Here is an 18,786-nt window from a genome sequence, read left to right as displayed (position 1 = left end):
TTGTTCATTTGTGAACTAGAAAACAGCATAGACTTTATAAATACAGAAAATGTCTTACGCAGCACGATTTAATATTCGCGTTGGCTGTTGCAATATGGCTGTAAACCTCCCTCAGATACACAATACGGCCAGAGCACATGTCGACAAAACCGCAGAATGCATATGCATTTTATATTTTATGATCCGATAGGCTGTATACCTGAAATACATATAGTATGGGAGTTCAACGAAGGTAACAAATGACTGTGGTTAGCTCATACTTCACTCCTGGGAAATGACAAATTGTCTTCGTACTGCTGATGGAATCTATAAATTGATATCATCTAACCTTTTAATATACCTTCCACATGATTCATCTTCAGTAGAGATCGACAAATCTTTCTTTAATGGTTGTTGCAATGTACTAAATGAATTTTAAATTCTTTCAGAATTTGGAATGTTTTCAATAATATCTCCCAATTTTGTGTGTGTGTCTTCTCATTTCCTCTCTTTTCTTTTGATCTTTTACACATTTTGAGGGACGGGTTTGTAGCTGGGGGAGGGGACGGGGCGGGGACGGGAAGGAGACGGGGAGATGCTATTAACCGAATGTGTATAGGAACCTTTGCTTTTAGTTATAAATAGTAATTCTAGTCAACGTGGTTATAACAACAAACATGTGTCATAATTGAAAGAAAAAGTGAACAGAAAGAATCGATGCATGGATAACTTGATTATTGATCGGCCATCTCATAATTGATTTATGATTTGTTTAATGATACCATATAATCTGATAAATATATACAGATAAGATGCCAAATCACTCTGTGACAGCATATATATCTCCTGTCTGCTGTTAGATTTTAAAAAGCCAAATACAAATTCAAAACAAATATGGCACACGTTCTGTAAATATTCTTTATAACTTTTGAAAATATCAACGGATATCTTATCTGGACTGTCTTCGCAAGGTGCGGGTATCAGCTTACATTAATGTGTATGAAAATGAGTAATCGTTTCTCTGTTACCGGAGCGTATTAGAAAGGCATGTTTGGGTAACATGGTCAATTTATTGACTGAAGTAAACAGATGGATGGAATCGTGTTGTGTTTGAGAATGGTTTTCGGCAGTTATCTATCAATATATAAAACGAATCATTGTAACGGAATATAGACTTTCATCCCGTAATGTATCATAATGAAACGGTCACGGCTTATACAATCATTCATAACAGTATGAATATAGCACCCTGTCAGAATCGGAGAAAAAACGATAATTAAAGGAAAGTAAAGATTTAAGAAAAACATAAACACAAACAAAAATGATATTCAAGAAGTTCTAAATACCAAAAAACTTGCCAAAACTGTCCTCAAGATTTACCATAAATTTGAATTAAAAGAAACTTTCACATAGGTTTAATGAAAAGATTCAACCTAAAGCATAATTCACATTACAAATCACAAAAGAAGAATAACTTATTTGCATATGACGAAAATTGTTATATAGTAGAATGTCCATATATGGACATGTATATGAGGGAATTAACACAATGGATATTGAAGATTTTCGTACATGTTAATTTACTTCAAATACATATACGTAAAGTTAACGAGACTCACATTCTCATGTACTCATACATGAACTACAAATATGATATGTTCTGGATGTCTTTCATGCGAACTTTTCTTTGGAACGCTATTAACCATTTGGAATATTAGGATATGGGAACACAATTTGTCTCGGCTAGCTCACACAGCTGTTACATTGTCTAATACAAACAAGGAATTTAAAATTCTTAACAGTATATGCAAATCTCGTCGTGATTAAGTACAGCTGTCACGTTTCTTTGAAATGCGGTGACATAAACCCCTTGTAATGAACCTTAATAAAAAAAAAAACTGCATATCTGCGTTTATCGCTACATTGTCGTAGTGAATGAACTAATTTTTACTAAGTTGCTAACATTCTAAGCTGTATATATATATATATATATATATATATATATATTTATATAATTTTATATATCTATATATATATATATATATATATATAAAATTATATATATAATTATATATATATATAATTATACATATATTCATACAAACAAACACGCAAACATACATACACGCACGCATACATATATATATAACATTGTACGGAATGTATGTGTGTATATCAATCGCCCGACTTGGTCGTCTGATTCTCCGTTATCTCACAGGAGGAGGGCGCGCTTCGTAATTCTTGAACCATCTTCAGAAGATCTCAATTAACCAGTGTGGATGAACATGTGTTGTAGGCAGATGCGACCAGTGTGTGTCACTAATACAAAATATCAAGGGGTTTGCAGTAAAGCAATGTCATAGGTGATAGCTATTTTCCACATGTGAATGTCGTCATTTTATGGATACGAAATTGTGCTTTTTAAAAAGCGCAACCTGTTTTATTTGTCATTGTCTCTGTATTTTCTTCAATGGAAATCGTAATGAAATATGTACCAAGGTTTCGTCTTCTTGTTCTACTGAGTTATTTGAGCTAGAATATTTTCGCGCCATTGACTTGCGTTTCAAGTCTCAGTGGAGTTCTCATGCACGGGGAATGACGATAACTCTCTCCAACGTTTCAAGAATTCGAAACGAACTTGAGTTTTAATGGCTTACCAAATAATTTCAATCTTGACCAAGTCAACTACTATCAAGACAGCGTTTGTGTCGTAAAGTGTAAAAAACAAAAGTAGCGAGAACTTAGGTGGTAGAATTGAAAGAGTTCGGAAATTCGAGGCATCTTTAATACGGGAGAAACGCACACAGAACAAAATATGGAGTTGAGGATATTGATCAAGAGGCGATACTTCTCAAATTGGTCGCTCATGTGTGTCTTTGTACTGGTTTGCAGGTTACCCAAAAGTGGTAAGTTTTCATTATATATTTGCTTTTACTCATTGATTCACACGAGTATCAAACGTTGTAATGTAAACCAATATTTCTTCATACTTATGATATGGTATATATTATCTATTTAGTCCGTGGTCTGATATAAAATAGATGCCTACCTTTTTGAAATGAAATATAGTGTTTCAACGAATGTAAAACCATTAAAATAGGTTTGAATAGCGAGCGTGTTTAAGAAAGGTATGTTTATGTTTGAACCACCCGATTAAAATGCCCCCTGAGGTAATTATTGCATATACCCTGATTCATTTAAGGGGTCAATACAAAAAGTGAACCACGATCTAGTTTCACATTGCATATGTATTTCCGACAGTAATCGATCTACAATGATACCCTTGGTTGCTTTAGTTAATGCAGTCACTAAACAATTCTATTCGTCGTTGCTGTTGTTTTCGTAAATAATTGTTTCTACTGGAATCAAATTGGTCCTAAACTTGCACACAATATAGTTACTTTTTTGTATACCATATATGACTGTTTCAATACTGTCATAAGCAGACTGTTTAACAAGAAAGTTGTCTGGCTACATTTTGGAAGACTATGCAACGATGTGATTTACAACTTACAACGTCATACCGCGAACTATAGTAAAGTATACGTCAATAGCTAAATGCGCAATCGGTGCTTATTATTGTGCCTGTTAATGAGGTTAACACACAAAATGGAAACAAAACTATTCTGAATATATGCGGAATGCCACGGCTGTTTAACTGACATTGTGTTTGTGCATAGAAGATTCACGAATGTGGATATGAGTTTGGTATCAAGTATATATATATATATATATATATATATATATATATATATATATATATATATATCAGCTTATGTGACAGTCGCACATGTGGTGTGCACAATCACACCTTTGTAACTGAACAGCTTTGTTCTCATGAATCATATGGTATAGCATTCTGTATAGAAGCAATATTATTATTTTAAGTATTTTGTATTAAATATGCAAGGTAAAAAAGAAACCACTTTCATTAAACTAAAATAAATTTAAATGACATCGTTTGAACACTTATGTCCGGTCAAAACTTTGTTGATGTTTTATTTTATTTTTATCATCATTTTTTAATGTTATTTAATTTACTAAGTCAGTTGCCACGAAGATTTGATTTTCCGTTTATGTGTACTATATATATATATATATATATATATAAACATACATATATATATATATATATATATATATATATACAATAACACATGTAATGGTACATCTCTCCATTATTTTTAGTAAGATTGGTGATTTTCTCCCTGTGGTTTACACATACATCTACACATACAGACATGTCTACACACACAATCATACGTTATTAATTAATTTTGTCAGACTAGCCTTTTGATCTTCGCTACTTCGATCCTTTGAATTAGTATTGCAACAGAATCCTTTCTTTCTCACCGCATTGTATAAACAAGACGTCTATAGATTTTTTTGGTTTTTTTAGTCTTTATCGATCACCTTCCATCTTCTTGGATCGTTTTTCAGTTGTGTCAACATCACTTGCACATGCCAGAGGTCACACTATATATGTATATATTCCTCCCAACCTTAACCACGTTGAATATATTGAGGTATTTCGTGGTTAAAAGGCTGATTAGAATATTCCGAACTCTCAATGAATGGGCAAGTACTGATCTAATTACTCGGCTTGTGCCCCGCAGACTCGGGCATGTTTGTCTTGTAATTGCTGGTCGTTTTGCAATGATGTATAAGTAACAAAAACGTAAAATGGTGAGAAACATTTGAACACGAAGGTGGCTATATCAGCAGGACTGTTCATTTTTTGTATGTGTGTGTGTTTTTTCGCTCAATCAAATCCTGGTCGAAAGTTTAAAAGTAATAAATTAAAAAAAAGGAGACGTAAATTCGTGAATGATATTGCCACTCATCTGAATAAGACATGTTGGAAACTAGAAGAAGGTACTTTTCCGTAAGCGGTGTTTTGTAAAAACGAAATAGATACCTATTCCTTGCACAACTCTAAATTCAGAACGATACGACGGGGAGGCGTGATAAACAGTATAATGAAATACTGGGACACGAAGGGAGATGAAACCTTATTCGAAACCAAGAAAATGGCAAATTGATTTCTTAATGATGCTGTCATTGATCGGAATAAGGTGCTTTAAAAAGCAAAGAAGTTGTTTTTTAGTAACGTAGACTTCAACAATGTAATTTGACAAACACATACCCTGTAAGTGGTATCAACATTATAAACAACAATAATCTTCATTTCACAAAACACAATTGACTACAGTGTTTTCGTCTTTTTCAGTTTAATGTTTATTTTCATGAAATCTTTTCGCGCAACTTGGCTATGGTCATCCTCACTCCCTCCCACCTCACCCCCTCCCCATTCACCCACCTTCTTTCCTCGTCTCCTCTGTTTGACTGTAGACGTGTATGTAAGTTTTTGTACTATATTAGCCATTATTCGAAGAGGGGAAATGTACAATACCTTATATCTGAAATTAACTGAGCCAGAACTGATTGAAGAAAATGAACAGATTTTGAGGTGTTCGCACCACTCTCATAATATCAAAGGAAAGGAAATTTTGCACTGAACTGTCTGGTTCTAGGTGTGCGCACCACTCTCATAGGGTTAGAAAGAAAGTAAATTACACTGAACTGTCTGGTTCAAGGTGTGCGCACCACTCTCATAATTTAAAAGAAAAGCAAATTACACTGAACTGTCTGGTCAAATATTTAAACAAAATTGGCCTAAAAGCACCTTCAGGTTAGGGAAAATAGTTATTAATTTCATCCTCGGTTCATGACATATTTACTTAATACTTTGTCTTTAAATACAAATAAAAGTTGAAACTGTTTGGTCTGTAGGGGGTGATTTTCAAGGTCAAGTACAGGTAAAAATTATTAAATTCTACTGTAAATATAGCGATGATAGACAGATTTGCTGTGCAACTATAGCAAAGTATATAATCCCTCCTGGGAAACAGTTTAACCAATGCAGGTGGGGTAAGTCAGTAAAATTTAAACAACATCGTAATTGGGGGGGGGGCGGGATGTTTAGGAATAGAGTAGAGAATGGACATTGACACAGCAAAGTGGTCTTCTTTACGGTATGTACGTATGTATTATATATGTATGTATGTATGCTTTCCCCCTTTAGAAATTGTTAGTTGGAAAAATCTATCGAAATTAGGACATAGATTGTCAACGTTTTATTGTTATTATGAAATCTAGCTTCTGAAAATCATAAGTTTTGAGTTATCAGAAAAACACAAAACCATATTTTGTGGCACCTTAAGTGGCAGCCCTACTCTGATATATCACAAAGTTACGGCCATGTAGTTTGGAAACAGTTAAACCCAACCATTTGTCCGTTATTTCGGATAAATACAGTATATGTTTTAGAGTTAAACCGTCACGCTATGAGTTTTCTTGCTGGAACGACACCTCAGCAATTGGTATTCATGTTCATACGTAGTATATATTTTTTGATCATATGATATGGCATAGCCTATTTGATGTATACAATGTTAACAATGAACCGAAATACGTGGCGTTTATGCAAATAGTCACGTTTTTATGTTAATACGTTCCTTTTGTATAAGCAGCTGTGACGTCGATGTTCACATTGAAGGAAGAACCATATTTTAAGTTACAGATTCAGTAATCAATTCGTACACTGAATTTAGCCATTCGTTTGTGCCAAAATATTTTGTCCATACTTTATCTTTTGTGTTTCTCATAAAGAATAAACGCTTTAATTAATGTTTATATGATAAAATAGTACCATAGAATACCATGCATGAGGTACATAAGTTGATAACATTTATAAACAGGTAAAATTTCTTACAATTAAATATTTGAAGTGTTCTTCGTCCAGCTTGTTTAATAACATTAAATGTTTCTTTTAACGAATCATCTTATTTTGATGGGTTTTTTTTATTTTAAAAGACAACAACATCAAAGAAGACTAAGAAAGAAAGAAATGAAATTATCAAGCTTTGAATAGTTTACACCCTTTCTATGTACAGCGAAATGAATATCCGTGTACTGGGTATGACATCTCGCACACTACCTCTTTAAGCCCAATTGCCGTGGCAATTTCTCCTCCTCGGCGTCTTCGATTCGTTGTGGAGGCAAATCGAATAACTATTTACGTTTCCAGGTGGGCCATAATTCGTCCGACGCTCAGCCTCGCCTTTTAGAGGCCTCATGGAATGCCGTTTTGGAAGCGGGATATTGGTTAGATGCTATACAAAGTATAGGATTGTCACAACTCGTTTTGATTTATTCATCTCGTCACGTTTGCTTCCTAAGAAAAAACGATGGCTGAGACATCGCTAGATGATCACTGTTGAAATGAAAGTATCCTTTCAGGTAAAGCCGAACATCTAGTTAAGAAGACGGAAGTGAGGAGAAAGAAATAAAAGGTGAGGGGGGGGGGGGGGAAGCTCATGAATGTACGATACCTTCTAGGTAGGATAAAGAGTCGAGTATATCAAGTTGGGAACTGAAATAAATAAGAAATAATTATAAACAACCTTTGAAAAAAGTAAACAAAGTACTGTTTGCTACACATCCTGTTCTAAGCTACAAAATTTATTTGCTCTTGCAATCTTTAGAAAGAAATTCTCCATCCTTGTATTGAACAACAGTGTCAAGTGAATAATACCACTCATTAAACAGCATCGTGCAAAAGCAAATATGATGGGGAAGGCTTTTTTTGGACATTCAAAGTCAAAGATAATCGACATGTTGCAGATCGCAAAGGGCTATTTTGTCAATATGATGTCATACATTTATTCCGCCTACAACGAAATGACGTTACCAGATTGTCCCATTTGTTTATGTGTATGTATGTGGGATTGAGCGGGGTTGGGGGCGGGGGGTTGAGGTGGGTTGGGGTGGGGTGGGTATTTAGCTATAGGGGAGGGGGTGGAGGGGATGCCGCCTGAGGGAAGATTTTTATACCACTTCCCCATCAAATAGATTGCTCCCCACCCGGACTTTTTTACTTATTTAAGCCTTCTGCATAATTGAAACCTGTTTTTAAAGTTTTCTTGACATATTAAAAAGTCCACTATTCGCAGAGGGGGGAGTATAGATGAGGTTGGAGAGTTTGGTTGGGCTCTCTATGAAATGTCATTACCCTCTGTCTGTTAACCCCATGATAAACGAACAATCCTATGGAAGTCGTTTAGGGCGAAATTTCCGAAATAACATTATGACCGTGATTGCATGCAAAAGATGAATTAGGCTTCATAGTATGCCCGGTTCATATAGACTCATAGAATGAACTTATTGTTTTTCTGTACCATGTTAAAATGAATTGCTTCTTAACGCCAGTAGGGCATCCTTAACTCTATCCTACCATGTAATGTTGGTATAAATGGCAAGACGTTCTTCCGATGTGCTCTTTGGGTGTTTTTTTGTTTTTCAAAAGTTTTGCTAGTCTGAGTCTGCCCGATGAAATTCCTGTTTTTCTCGCGACTTTTCTTACATACCAAAACATCTCCTCTCTCGAGAGAGAGTATCTCTTATTTCTTCCGCAAATACCCCGTTGACAATAGCACATGAATATGGAACAGCCACCGGGGATGAACTTGGTGAAAGCTGAGGGAATGAACATTCTGTGATCCTTCCTTGAGATTCTTACCAATTTTAGATGTCATCAGATAGCAGCAAATATAACGGTTGAGTAGCGTTATATAGGTTATGGTTTTTCTTAGTATATCCCTCGGCCAGATTCTTCTTCCCCATATGATTCCGCCAGAAATAACTTTAAAGTTGTCTAAACATACAGGCCTATGAACACGCACATCTGCAAAAGTCGTCTGCTACAGTTTAGTATATATAAGAGCCGTAAATAATGAATACAAATTTGAATAAAAACCTCATGAGCTGACACGTTCACATACTTGATAAGGAGAACATCTTCGATTAGATTAACCACGCAAACGCAGTCACACGTGACAGTACAGCTGGAGCGCATGCGCATTGACATGTCTTCTGTGAGTAAGCAATTAGTTTAGTTTTGTTTAGTTTAGTAGAAAAAAAAGGATCAGGAGGGACACTTAAGTCCCCATCAAGGACCCTATAGAAGTTTACTTTATATATTTATTTCTCAAGAGTTAGAGAAATCCTGCAGTACAGCTCGTTTTGAAACCCTATCCATGTGATAATTGTGGATGAACTCCGGCTTATACAAAGCCGTCTCTTCTCGATGAGTGTTCAGAGAGTTGCCAGGCAGACGTAAATGCACCCATTCCTGCTCCAGATATCGCCAGTTCCCCCCCCCCCCCCCAGCCCCCATCCGAGGGAAGAAAGTGCTCCTCAGTATTTAACCACTTTCTATAAAATATTGTAGGGAGGTGAAGGCACGCCATATTCTGGTTATAACACATTATCCTTGCTACAGCTCTTGACGTGACTGTGTGCTCTTTATCACAAGATTCTTAATTAGATTGTTAATTATTTGAAGCACTCTCTATTTCATGAATGCAGACTTTCCTTTCCATCGGAATGTCGCAAATTGAAACTTAGGTATCCGAGAATTTCTTATTATTAGGGAAGAATGTAGATAAGGTGTCGGTACAAATCTGCCCTTTGCTATATACCACTACATCATCCACTTCAGCAATCGATTTCCGCAATTTCAGTTTTTTTCAAGTTCTTCGGTCCTTCTCTTTACAGTGATACAATCTTTATTCGCACCGAAACACTTGAACATGACCTGAGTCAAGAGTAACTTTACTCTTTCAATGATAAAGCCATTTATCTTATATAACAGCCATGGATAATTTTAAATTTATACTGGTTTAAATATAACCAAAATAAAGCCAAAAATGGAACGAAAAGTGAAATATCATTACCACACATTTGTCAAAACGACCTTTCTGTCAGCCCCCCCCCCCCCCACACCCCCGCCCCGACCCCACTTCCCCACAAATATCCACGTCATATTGTGTCACAGTCAATGGTGTCGCAGTAAACGCAGCTATTCGACGTTCCGCTCACTCTTAACAAACTCCATATTTGGTGCACTGCTTTCACATGTAATAATAATGATTTTTTACCACTCCATTTATAGAACTATCACCAATTATTAAACTTCTGACTGAAAATAACATTCTGCTTGGTAGTATATTTCCTTGTAAGAATTAATTCAGCGAGAAAATAATTTTTATCGAACAACAGAAGAGCAACTGAAAAAAAAAAGTGTTTATAGTAGGTCAATCGTGAGGAACTCGTGAGTGAAATTGGAATTTGATTAATATTACCAAAAATGAAAGAAATAGTTTGTAATTTCTCTCTGAACTAAAGTAATAATAATAATAATGTCCTTGAATTTGTTCATTTATAAATAATGTTAACCAATCAATCGAACAATTAGTACCTTCGTCAATGTCTACATTAGGCAGTTATTCTCTCTTTATTTCAATTATTTTTTTTTTTTAATATTTGTCTGAATAAGCCGCTAAGGGGAAGACGTGTTATAGCATGAATAAAAAGTGAGATTTAAACGATTGCCAAAAGAAACTGCAAAAAAAAAAAAAAAACCATTTGAATGTTGTAAGCCTATAAACCAGTTGATCAAATTCGTTTTCAAAATACGTAGCTGAGGATTCGAAATAGACAATTTATATCACTGGTAAACATTTCATTAATTATTTTTAATGAAATATTTTGGCAATAATCATTCCGATCTGTGATCATGCAAAATGGTGCAACTGTTGATTTTTTTGGTGAATTATTATTATAATTATTGTTTGATTTCGTGTTAAGTTTGTAATCCATGGAAATCAAAATGGTATATGGTATTAGCCAAAAATATAGGGCATGGCTGTAAAACCCCAGAAACGTGATAAAAAAAGGCTGCAAAAGTACTACACCAAGCCTTCCATAAAACCGAAATTAAGGACAAACAGCTTCTTAAAGCATCATGTAATTCGTATGAATGAAGTTTTATCAATCCGAAGTTTCACAAAATCGAAACAAAAGAGGTGTTCAAACCAAGATTCCAACTGAATCCAAGCCACATCAGATCTAAAGAAAATCACTAAAAGAAATTGTTAATTAGCGAAAAAAAATAACAGGCTTATTTCTTTCTTTTATACACTTACAAATTATTCACGTCATTGCAAATTCGTACTAGTTCAGTTACAGCAAACCATCGCACCAGATGAAAAGGCAAAAAAGCAAATTTTTCTATTTTTTCTTTTCGGTTAGAATTATTTGAAATGAAAATTAAACATTCCGACTTTTGAGCTGGATTATAATGGTATTATTCTACGATTCAATGAAGTGATATCTGAACTAAATAAGTAGCAAATATTAAAAAAAAAAAACTATTTGGAACTTAGTTTACTTTTCTTCTAAATGAAATGTTCCGCCTGCAATTAAAATATTTGGCGTGCTCCGTAACTTGAACGAATCTACTATAGTCGCTTATGTGTCAGTATTAACTACTAATTCAACTAGACGTTTTCATCTTTCGGATCAGAAGCGTTGATACAAAAACGTCACGTGATAACGCAGCAATGCATATGTATACTTATCCATTATGACGTCATCGAGTCGACAACGAAGGACCAATCTACAACAAAGTTCTATTGTTTGTTTACTTTTACATAACTTTTGTAAGTTGGGACTCTTATGAAGAACATATAAACAAAAGGAAGGTTATTTTAATCTTACATCTGATTACTTCAATTAATCTAACATGAAAAGAAATGTACCGCTGTCCTGTAACTTTTGTCAATAAACTGTATAACGTAAACATTCTGTATGCACAGTCACAAACGTAACTTCGGGGGAACATAACTTCATGTTCCATTTTGGCTTCAAGCCCAAGCTACTCCTTTAATGCAAACCCCCCCGTAACGCGTAAAGGAAAAAGCTCGTAGCGTGAAAACTTAATGGAATTATCACCTACTGGGAGATAGAAGGCCTTATGCAATGGGAATTATGTGAACCAGATATCTTGGGTGTGCCATCAGAAACAGTTTAATGAAGCAACCCTCGAACATGAACGCTGGCAGAAAACAGAATGAAGCAAGGACGTTCAGAATCTTATCTAAAGACCCGTTTGAATGAACATAATGTCAAAACGTAGATTTGCATATGAACACATGTCTGTCATACCGTGTTAAGGAACCTTTCGTAAACTAGGAGCATGAAAATTTGACCTATGATCATATGAGGTGAAATTGTCAATCAACAAGAACCGTTTACGTCTGAAGCTTATTAACTGAACCTGTAAATTAATGATTACCTTAAAAAGAAAAACCTCCATCCCAACATTAACATTAACCCATTCCAGTTAATGGCCTCATCATATTGTAATTATTGAAGAGAAAATATCGTGATATATACATATAGCTTGATGTGATTTGCAGAAATTATATCATCTATCATAATAAACACCGGCGTATAACACTGAGTTAAGTATGTATTTCAAATTGTTTATTAGAAAGTAAATTGTGGAGTCGATACACCATATAAACCACAGGTTTTCGATCAATGTTTACACAACTTCCACGTAAAGACATTTTGAGCTGCTACACGTTTTTCTTCAATTAAACATTATCAATCACCTCTAATGTTCTTGTTTTCACTGTCAGTCGAGTGAGAGCCACAACAAAGTATTGCGTAAGAGGCGATACGCCATTTTGTTTTATTTATATACAACACAACGTCTTCTCAATCATAATAGGTATTCCGCGTTTTAACTATAATGAAGCTATAGTGGTTTCTGTAAACGCCGAGTTTAAAGCAACCATTTTCATTGAGACTTTTATTACCTCTGCAAAGAAGTGGTCACCACAATAGGCGAATTAAAAAACAGCTGGTACATACAAACAGATTTTTATTGGACATTTACATGAAAGACGTTACGTCATTAAGGGTTAATGGGCTCCGAAGATGCAGTTAAATTTAATTTAAAATTGATTCGTCTGAAACGTTTACGAAATTTCCATTCGTTATTCACCATCACCGTGAATGAGTAGGACAACTACTCAGGCATAGTGATGTTATTAGTACGCGATGACGTGACATTCTTCATTCTTCTCAGGTAGTAGATTTATCTAACGTTACACCCTCATTTCTTCAGTCTTGAAGTCTTCAAGATTTACTTAAGCAGTTCTCTCACTCTCTCACAATCAACAATATATTGAAGTTTTCTGTTTAGGTTAACGACTGCGCGGTGCAAAAGAAAATGTTACTCATAATTTAGTCTGGAGAAAGATTATATCTTATTTCTTGAGTCCATATTATTTGGTCATATCATGTGACCAGTTTCAGTAGAACAAATTCAACCTCCTTGTAGCAAAGTCTGATTTTTTTCAATAGTAGTGTTAAAGTTGTTGTGACCACATATATATCTCTTAGGTTAACTATTGGGTATTTTCGTTAGTATTACACTTTATTCAGAACGATAGAAAAGTCAAGTAGAGCTTTAAAGAAGATGTTTGGTCTAAATGTGAGCACATGTAGCACTAGCGATATAGTACAAATACGTTATGAATACGAATGCAAGAGTAGCAGTTGCTTCGGTACGAGGAGTACGGGTACGCGTATTAGGCTCTAAGCGCAAGGAGTACGTATATATATATGGTACATTATTTACTCGTTTTCCGAAATGCCCCGAGTACTGTAATACTATAGTACTGTAATACGAGTACAATGCCATGATTCTGAGTACGAGTGCAGACAGCTATAATAAAACACCAATAAGAGTGAGTACTCAGTACAACTATAAGCAAGCATATGTCCCTGCATCCTGCATCCTGCTTCCTGCATCCTGCTTCCTGCATCCTGCTTCCTGCATCCTGCTTCCTGCATCCTGCATCCGGCAGATGAGAAACACTCTGGCATCAAAACACGAGATATGTGGAGTTATGAGGAGCACTTGTGGAAAACGTTCATTCTTTATGATCTCTTAACCTGACAAGTTTAATGAATTATCTCGGACAGTACTGAATATAAATCTTTCATTCGTTTTCCTCCCTCTCGGCGTTATTAAAGATTTTATGTTAGCAATTTCCGACTTCTTTCCCAACTCTATCCTGTTTCCTTCTATCAGGAGTTCCTAAAGCATTCCTATCAAGAATTATCGATTTGCTTGAAAACTTGGCAGTCCCCAGGGAGCATCCGTCGCTTTATTAAGTCGCAAGATTGCTAAGGATTGAGTCAGGGTGAAGTCGGATCCCCTTTTTCTCTCTTTCTCGCTCTCCCTCTCTATCGCCACACTAACGTAAAAACAAAATCTGTGTCAGCTGATAAGAATTTACTATTACATTTGACTCCTTGCATATGTGGAAGCCTAAACTAGAGAAGTCTTCGACCTTAATATGTTACCTAGAAATTTGAATAATAATAATGATGTTCTTAGGATGGTTAATTAGTTGAAAATAGATTAAATAGACACTTTGTTTTCCTATACACATATGCACATTCTTTTAGGAGTGTCTCTGTTATAGGAAGTGTATTGTATGTTTTGTAGAATAACGAAATGAAAGAAAAACACGTGCTCTATAGGAAGGTTTCCGTCTTGTTACTAAGTTAGAGAATTCACTTTGGGAAGGGATGAGGTTGGGGGGTGGGGGTAGTTATGGGAGTAGGGAGTTTGGTTAGGCCATTACGTGTGCATATCGATACAGTAGTAAAGTTTTCCTTAACAGGATTGTTGTTTTGTTCCTTGTTTTTTTGTGTGTGGAAAAGTTACTTCATAAGTCGTACTGATGAACGTTACAGTGCATATGTTGAAGACCATGGATTATATATCTTAATGAATTCTGGTTCATAGGTCAATTGACGCATACAGAAGCATTTGCGTGTAACGTTTTGCACATAACGTGTCACGGGTGGAACGAACGACTTGCGTTCTCTTCTAGTTTTCGGCGCGTATTAATTGATTTTGGTATTCATATCCAACTTAATTTTTAATTAAATTAATGACCTTGAAATCAGTTAAAATAGTTAACTTCATAACAATGAAACCGGATAGAGGCGAATTTCGTATAAGTTTTACGTCCATTTTTGTTCACACGCGCAGTTGAAAAAAGCGTTGATAGATATATCATTCCACAATAGGTATACCATGTTCATTACAAAAAAACAAAACACTTTTTTTTTTATACGAGTCTTCGTTCTATCACCAATTTGAGCTATACATAATGCTCAATAATTGTTCTATTTTGGCTTAAGTCAGTTAGTAATAATAATTAATGCTGCAAGCGATCGTGTCACTTCAGAAATTGTGGGCATTTCTTGTTAATCCATACATTTTCTGTGAGTGGCCTTATTAACTAAGTTATTTGTCCTATAATATCATTTCATAATTAATATCGTTCACTAGATCATTTTAATCACAATTCGGTATACGGTACTTATTATCATTTCATTGTTATTTCCCCACCGGCTAAAATATAATATCAAAATTTTTGTCTTCTTTTTTATTTTATTTATGTCCTTCTTCTTTAACCTTTCGACTTGATCTTTATATGTTTTCAGTACAAATGCCATTCAGGATAATAAAATTACATTGACCTTTACGTTTTCTTTCGTCGTTGTATAAATAACTGAAAATGTTCAATACATTTCATGTGAAGGACTCCACTCCACCAGTTTAGCCTCAGTGAAGTGGATAAGGGGAAATATGAATCACATAGCGTCACGTGACCGTTAAGAATTCAAGCCCTTGGCAAAACTGTAAACTGGATGCAAATATATTTATCTTCGTAGAGGTTAATATAACTTTGGACATTTAGAGATCGACAGGTGCCTGCAAATCACAACGAAGTGAAAGACAAACATTAATTTTCTTCGTTCCTTGTGTTTCTATTTTTAATTGTTTTTTTTTTACCCCAAAAGAGACGAATTTCACTTTGTCCATCGGTATAGTATTGATTGATCGATTAATTGATAAACAGCGATCTGATATTCCCTGTTAACAAGTTTTGTGGTAAGGAGCTATATATAGTCATTGAATTTCTCAATGTTTAGCGCAAACGTGAACACTAGCGGCGTGCTCAGGATCAGACTCCGTAATCGCGATCCCCCTTTCAGGGTGGATCTTGACCCTAAGGGCGATTGTGCCTGTAGCGTGAACGCTTAGTGAACCACGTGACCGAGATATCCGATTAATTGCCTCGTCACTTCCACATGAGCACAGAACGGCTAAAAAAAATACTCATAGCGATATAACAATACTGAACATCCCCCTCCCTATTCCCCTCCCTCCCCCTACAAGAAAATGTATCACAAAAAAAAATGACAATCAAGCATCAAGGTTTACCAGCCTTTATCTTAAGCAACTTTTATGTCTACAGTTTAGGAAGAATTCCATTTCAAACTCTTAAGAACTAGATTGGAAAAACAAGTGGATTCTAGTCTTTTGCCGTAAGCAGATCCTTATGTAGGTGTGTCTCAAGACATGACAAACAGACTAAGCAAATACCAACGTGTGCATAATGTTTGTTGAACATTGTTTTATACGTTGAAAGGGAATTGTCTTGAATTTAGAACCTGCTCGGTAAGTAGGCGGATGGTTTTATCATTGGGTAGTGTTGGCACACTGTAGTGTTAGGTTATTATATTGAAGTGTCATCCCACTTCATATCGTTATCACACGATGATGCCATGTTACCTCACTGTACGGTGTTATTACATTGTTGTGTTATGTTATCGCACAGTTTAGTGTTGACACACTTTGATGTTATAATTCCCATTTACGTTTCGTCCCACTGTTAGTGTTATGACATTGTAATGTCATTTTATCTCACTGTATTGTGTAATGACATGTTACATTATCGCACGGTATGTAGTGTTAGCACACTGCGGTGTTGTGATTCCCATTGAAGTACCATTTCCCTGTATATAACAGAACGAAACTCGTAAATGGCCCGTTCAAAGTTCCATAGCTAGGCGAAATGAAGTTTGATTTAAGAAAATCAAGTAAATATGTGACGAACATTGGCATATTAATATAGTAGGTAGCGATCAATACTCATTCCAACTCAATTTCTTCGTGAATGTATTACAAGTGGTGATAGTGGGAAGAGACAAAATTCCAATCAAATCATTAAAAATCATAGAAAACATACCGGAGTTGACATCTATAACGTCATCATGACGTCATATGAAACGACAACCTCCCACCTTCAAGAAAATCTATTCTAGCTTACTACCCTCCAAACTACACGCAGTCATGACAGTATGGATGTCTTGTATGTCCATAGTGGAATGAAATTAATCCTATAGGCTACACCTCAATTCAATCGTATCGGGATGGTGTAGCAGTAGATCGTTGTCAAGGTTTTTATGCTGTGCGTATTGGCTAGAAAAGAAAAGAAAACCAAAATATTGCAAAACACATTTCAGACCCGACTACCCAAACGTAATTCGCACTGATTCAACATGTTTCAATTATATAACACTTTCAATATTCTGTCAGAAGTTACATAGAAGAATAATCGACTCACTTTTCACAGTCAGTTTGCAAAACCAATCTCTCGGGAACTTTGTAAGAGCATCATCAATTTTCCATCAATGATTTCAAAGTACTCCTTTCTTTGTTTTCTTTTTTTGCAAGTTCTCGTTCAATCGTACTTATTGGCTTCCCTTAATACTTTGTTATGCTAGTGTTATGTATGTGACTGTGAACTTTCCTTCATTAAAATATATGTCTAAGTTTAGTAAAACTCATAAAGAAAAGATTTTCTTCTTATTTTTTTGCTGATGTTATAAATCATGAAAACGCACACATAAGTGAAACCATCACATGCTCACTTAACCATGTCAAGTCATACATAGTACGTTACAGGGTCAAAATGAAGTTTACACTTCGAATTTGATAAAACGCATCATGATCAAAAATCTGACTTCTCTTTTAAGAAAATGTGGCAAAATATATACTTCAATAATCATTACCAATATACTTATATGTGTCAAGAACCATATAGCAAGTAGCTGTTAGTTACGATACTATACAAGGAGTGTTTGACATTGGTACATTCTAATATTGCTGTAATTGTGTTTAGAACAAAGATAATAATATTTTCCATTTACGATTTAGTTTTTGTATAATAATTCTTCCTTCTTCTTATTATTATCATCATCTGGATTGTGACAATTTTTTTAATCACTGACCGACGGTTGCTATGTTAAAAGCATACGTGTTTCTCAAGTAATATATCTGTATATTTTAGTCTGCGGACGCAGCTAAGTTGAAAACTTGAACATAACAGAAAAAACCTTTTTGTGGAGTTAAATGCTGGACAATGGAGCAACACATTTTATCACTCTCACAGTGATATTCCGTTATAAGCTTTACATTCAGTGCATTCTTTTAGAATTTGAAAGGATATTATTCATTCCAACTTTAAAATAACTGTTGTACTTTTCATCAAAGGAGATTTTCAATTAATTTAAATAGGTTTAAAGGATGGAATTCGAGTCATTAAACCTCTTCGTGGAGACACTTAACACATACAATGGCATTAAACAAATAACATTTAAAGAAAAGAAGCAAAATGCAAAATACGACCATTAACATTATCTTGGGTAGTCAGTAAAACTTGACTCCTTTCTCACCCTACCCATTTTGAATCCGTAACATATTGAAACGTACATTTCATTTGATTTGGATTCATAATCCAATAGCTCTGATTTGATACACTACGCAGCTCATACAGAGAAACATAGTATGATGACTATACGCAATTCATAGAGTAACATATGACTGATGGTTATGCGCAATTCACAGAGAAAAAAAGAACTGATCAAAAAAGAGTACCGATGATTACATGCAATTCATAGAGAAACGTACCGTAGTCCTGATGAATGTACGCAGTTCACAGAGAAACAGTACTAGTGGCT

General features: G+C 35.1%; 2 protein-coding genes across 2 annotated transcripts in view; both read left to right on the top strand.

Moving 5' to 3' along the window:
• The window catches only part of LOC139980529 (uncharacterized), a 290,788-nt gene that overhangs the window by 127,985 nt on the left and 144,017 nt on the right, over positions 1 to 18,786 (top strand). The window lies entirely within an intron of this gene.
• The window catches only part of LOC139980826 (neuronal acetylcholine receptor subunit beta-4-like), a 40,947-nt gene continuing 24,400 nt past the window's right edge, over positions 2,240 to 18,786 (top strand). The window contains exon 1 of the mRNA XM_071992776.1: positions 2,240 to 2,885. Coding sequence (XP_071848877.1) covers positions 2,795 to 2,885 — 91 coding nt within the window. The 5' untranslated portion in view covers positions 2,240 to 2,794. The remainder of the gene's footprint in view (positions 2,886 to 18,786) is intronic.

Source organism: Apostichopus japonicus, chromosome 15, assembly GCF_037975245.1.
Source record: "Apostichopus japonicus isolate 1M-3 chromosome 15, ASM3797524v1, whole genome shotgun sequence".
NCBI classification, from domain to species: domain Eukaryota; kingdom Metazoa; phylum Echinodermata; class Holothuroidea; order Aspidochirotida; family Stichopodidae; genus Apostichopus; species Apostichopus japonicus.
This window is presented reverse-complemented; position numbering and strand designations above follow the sequence as displayed.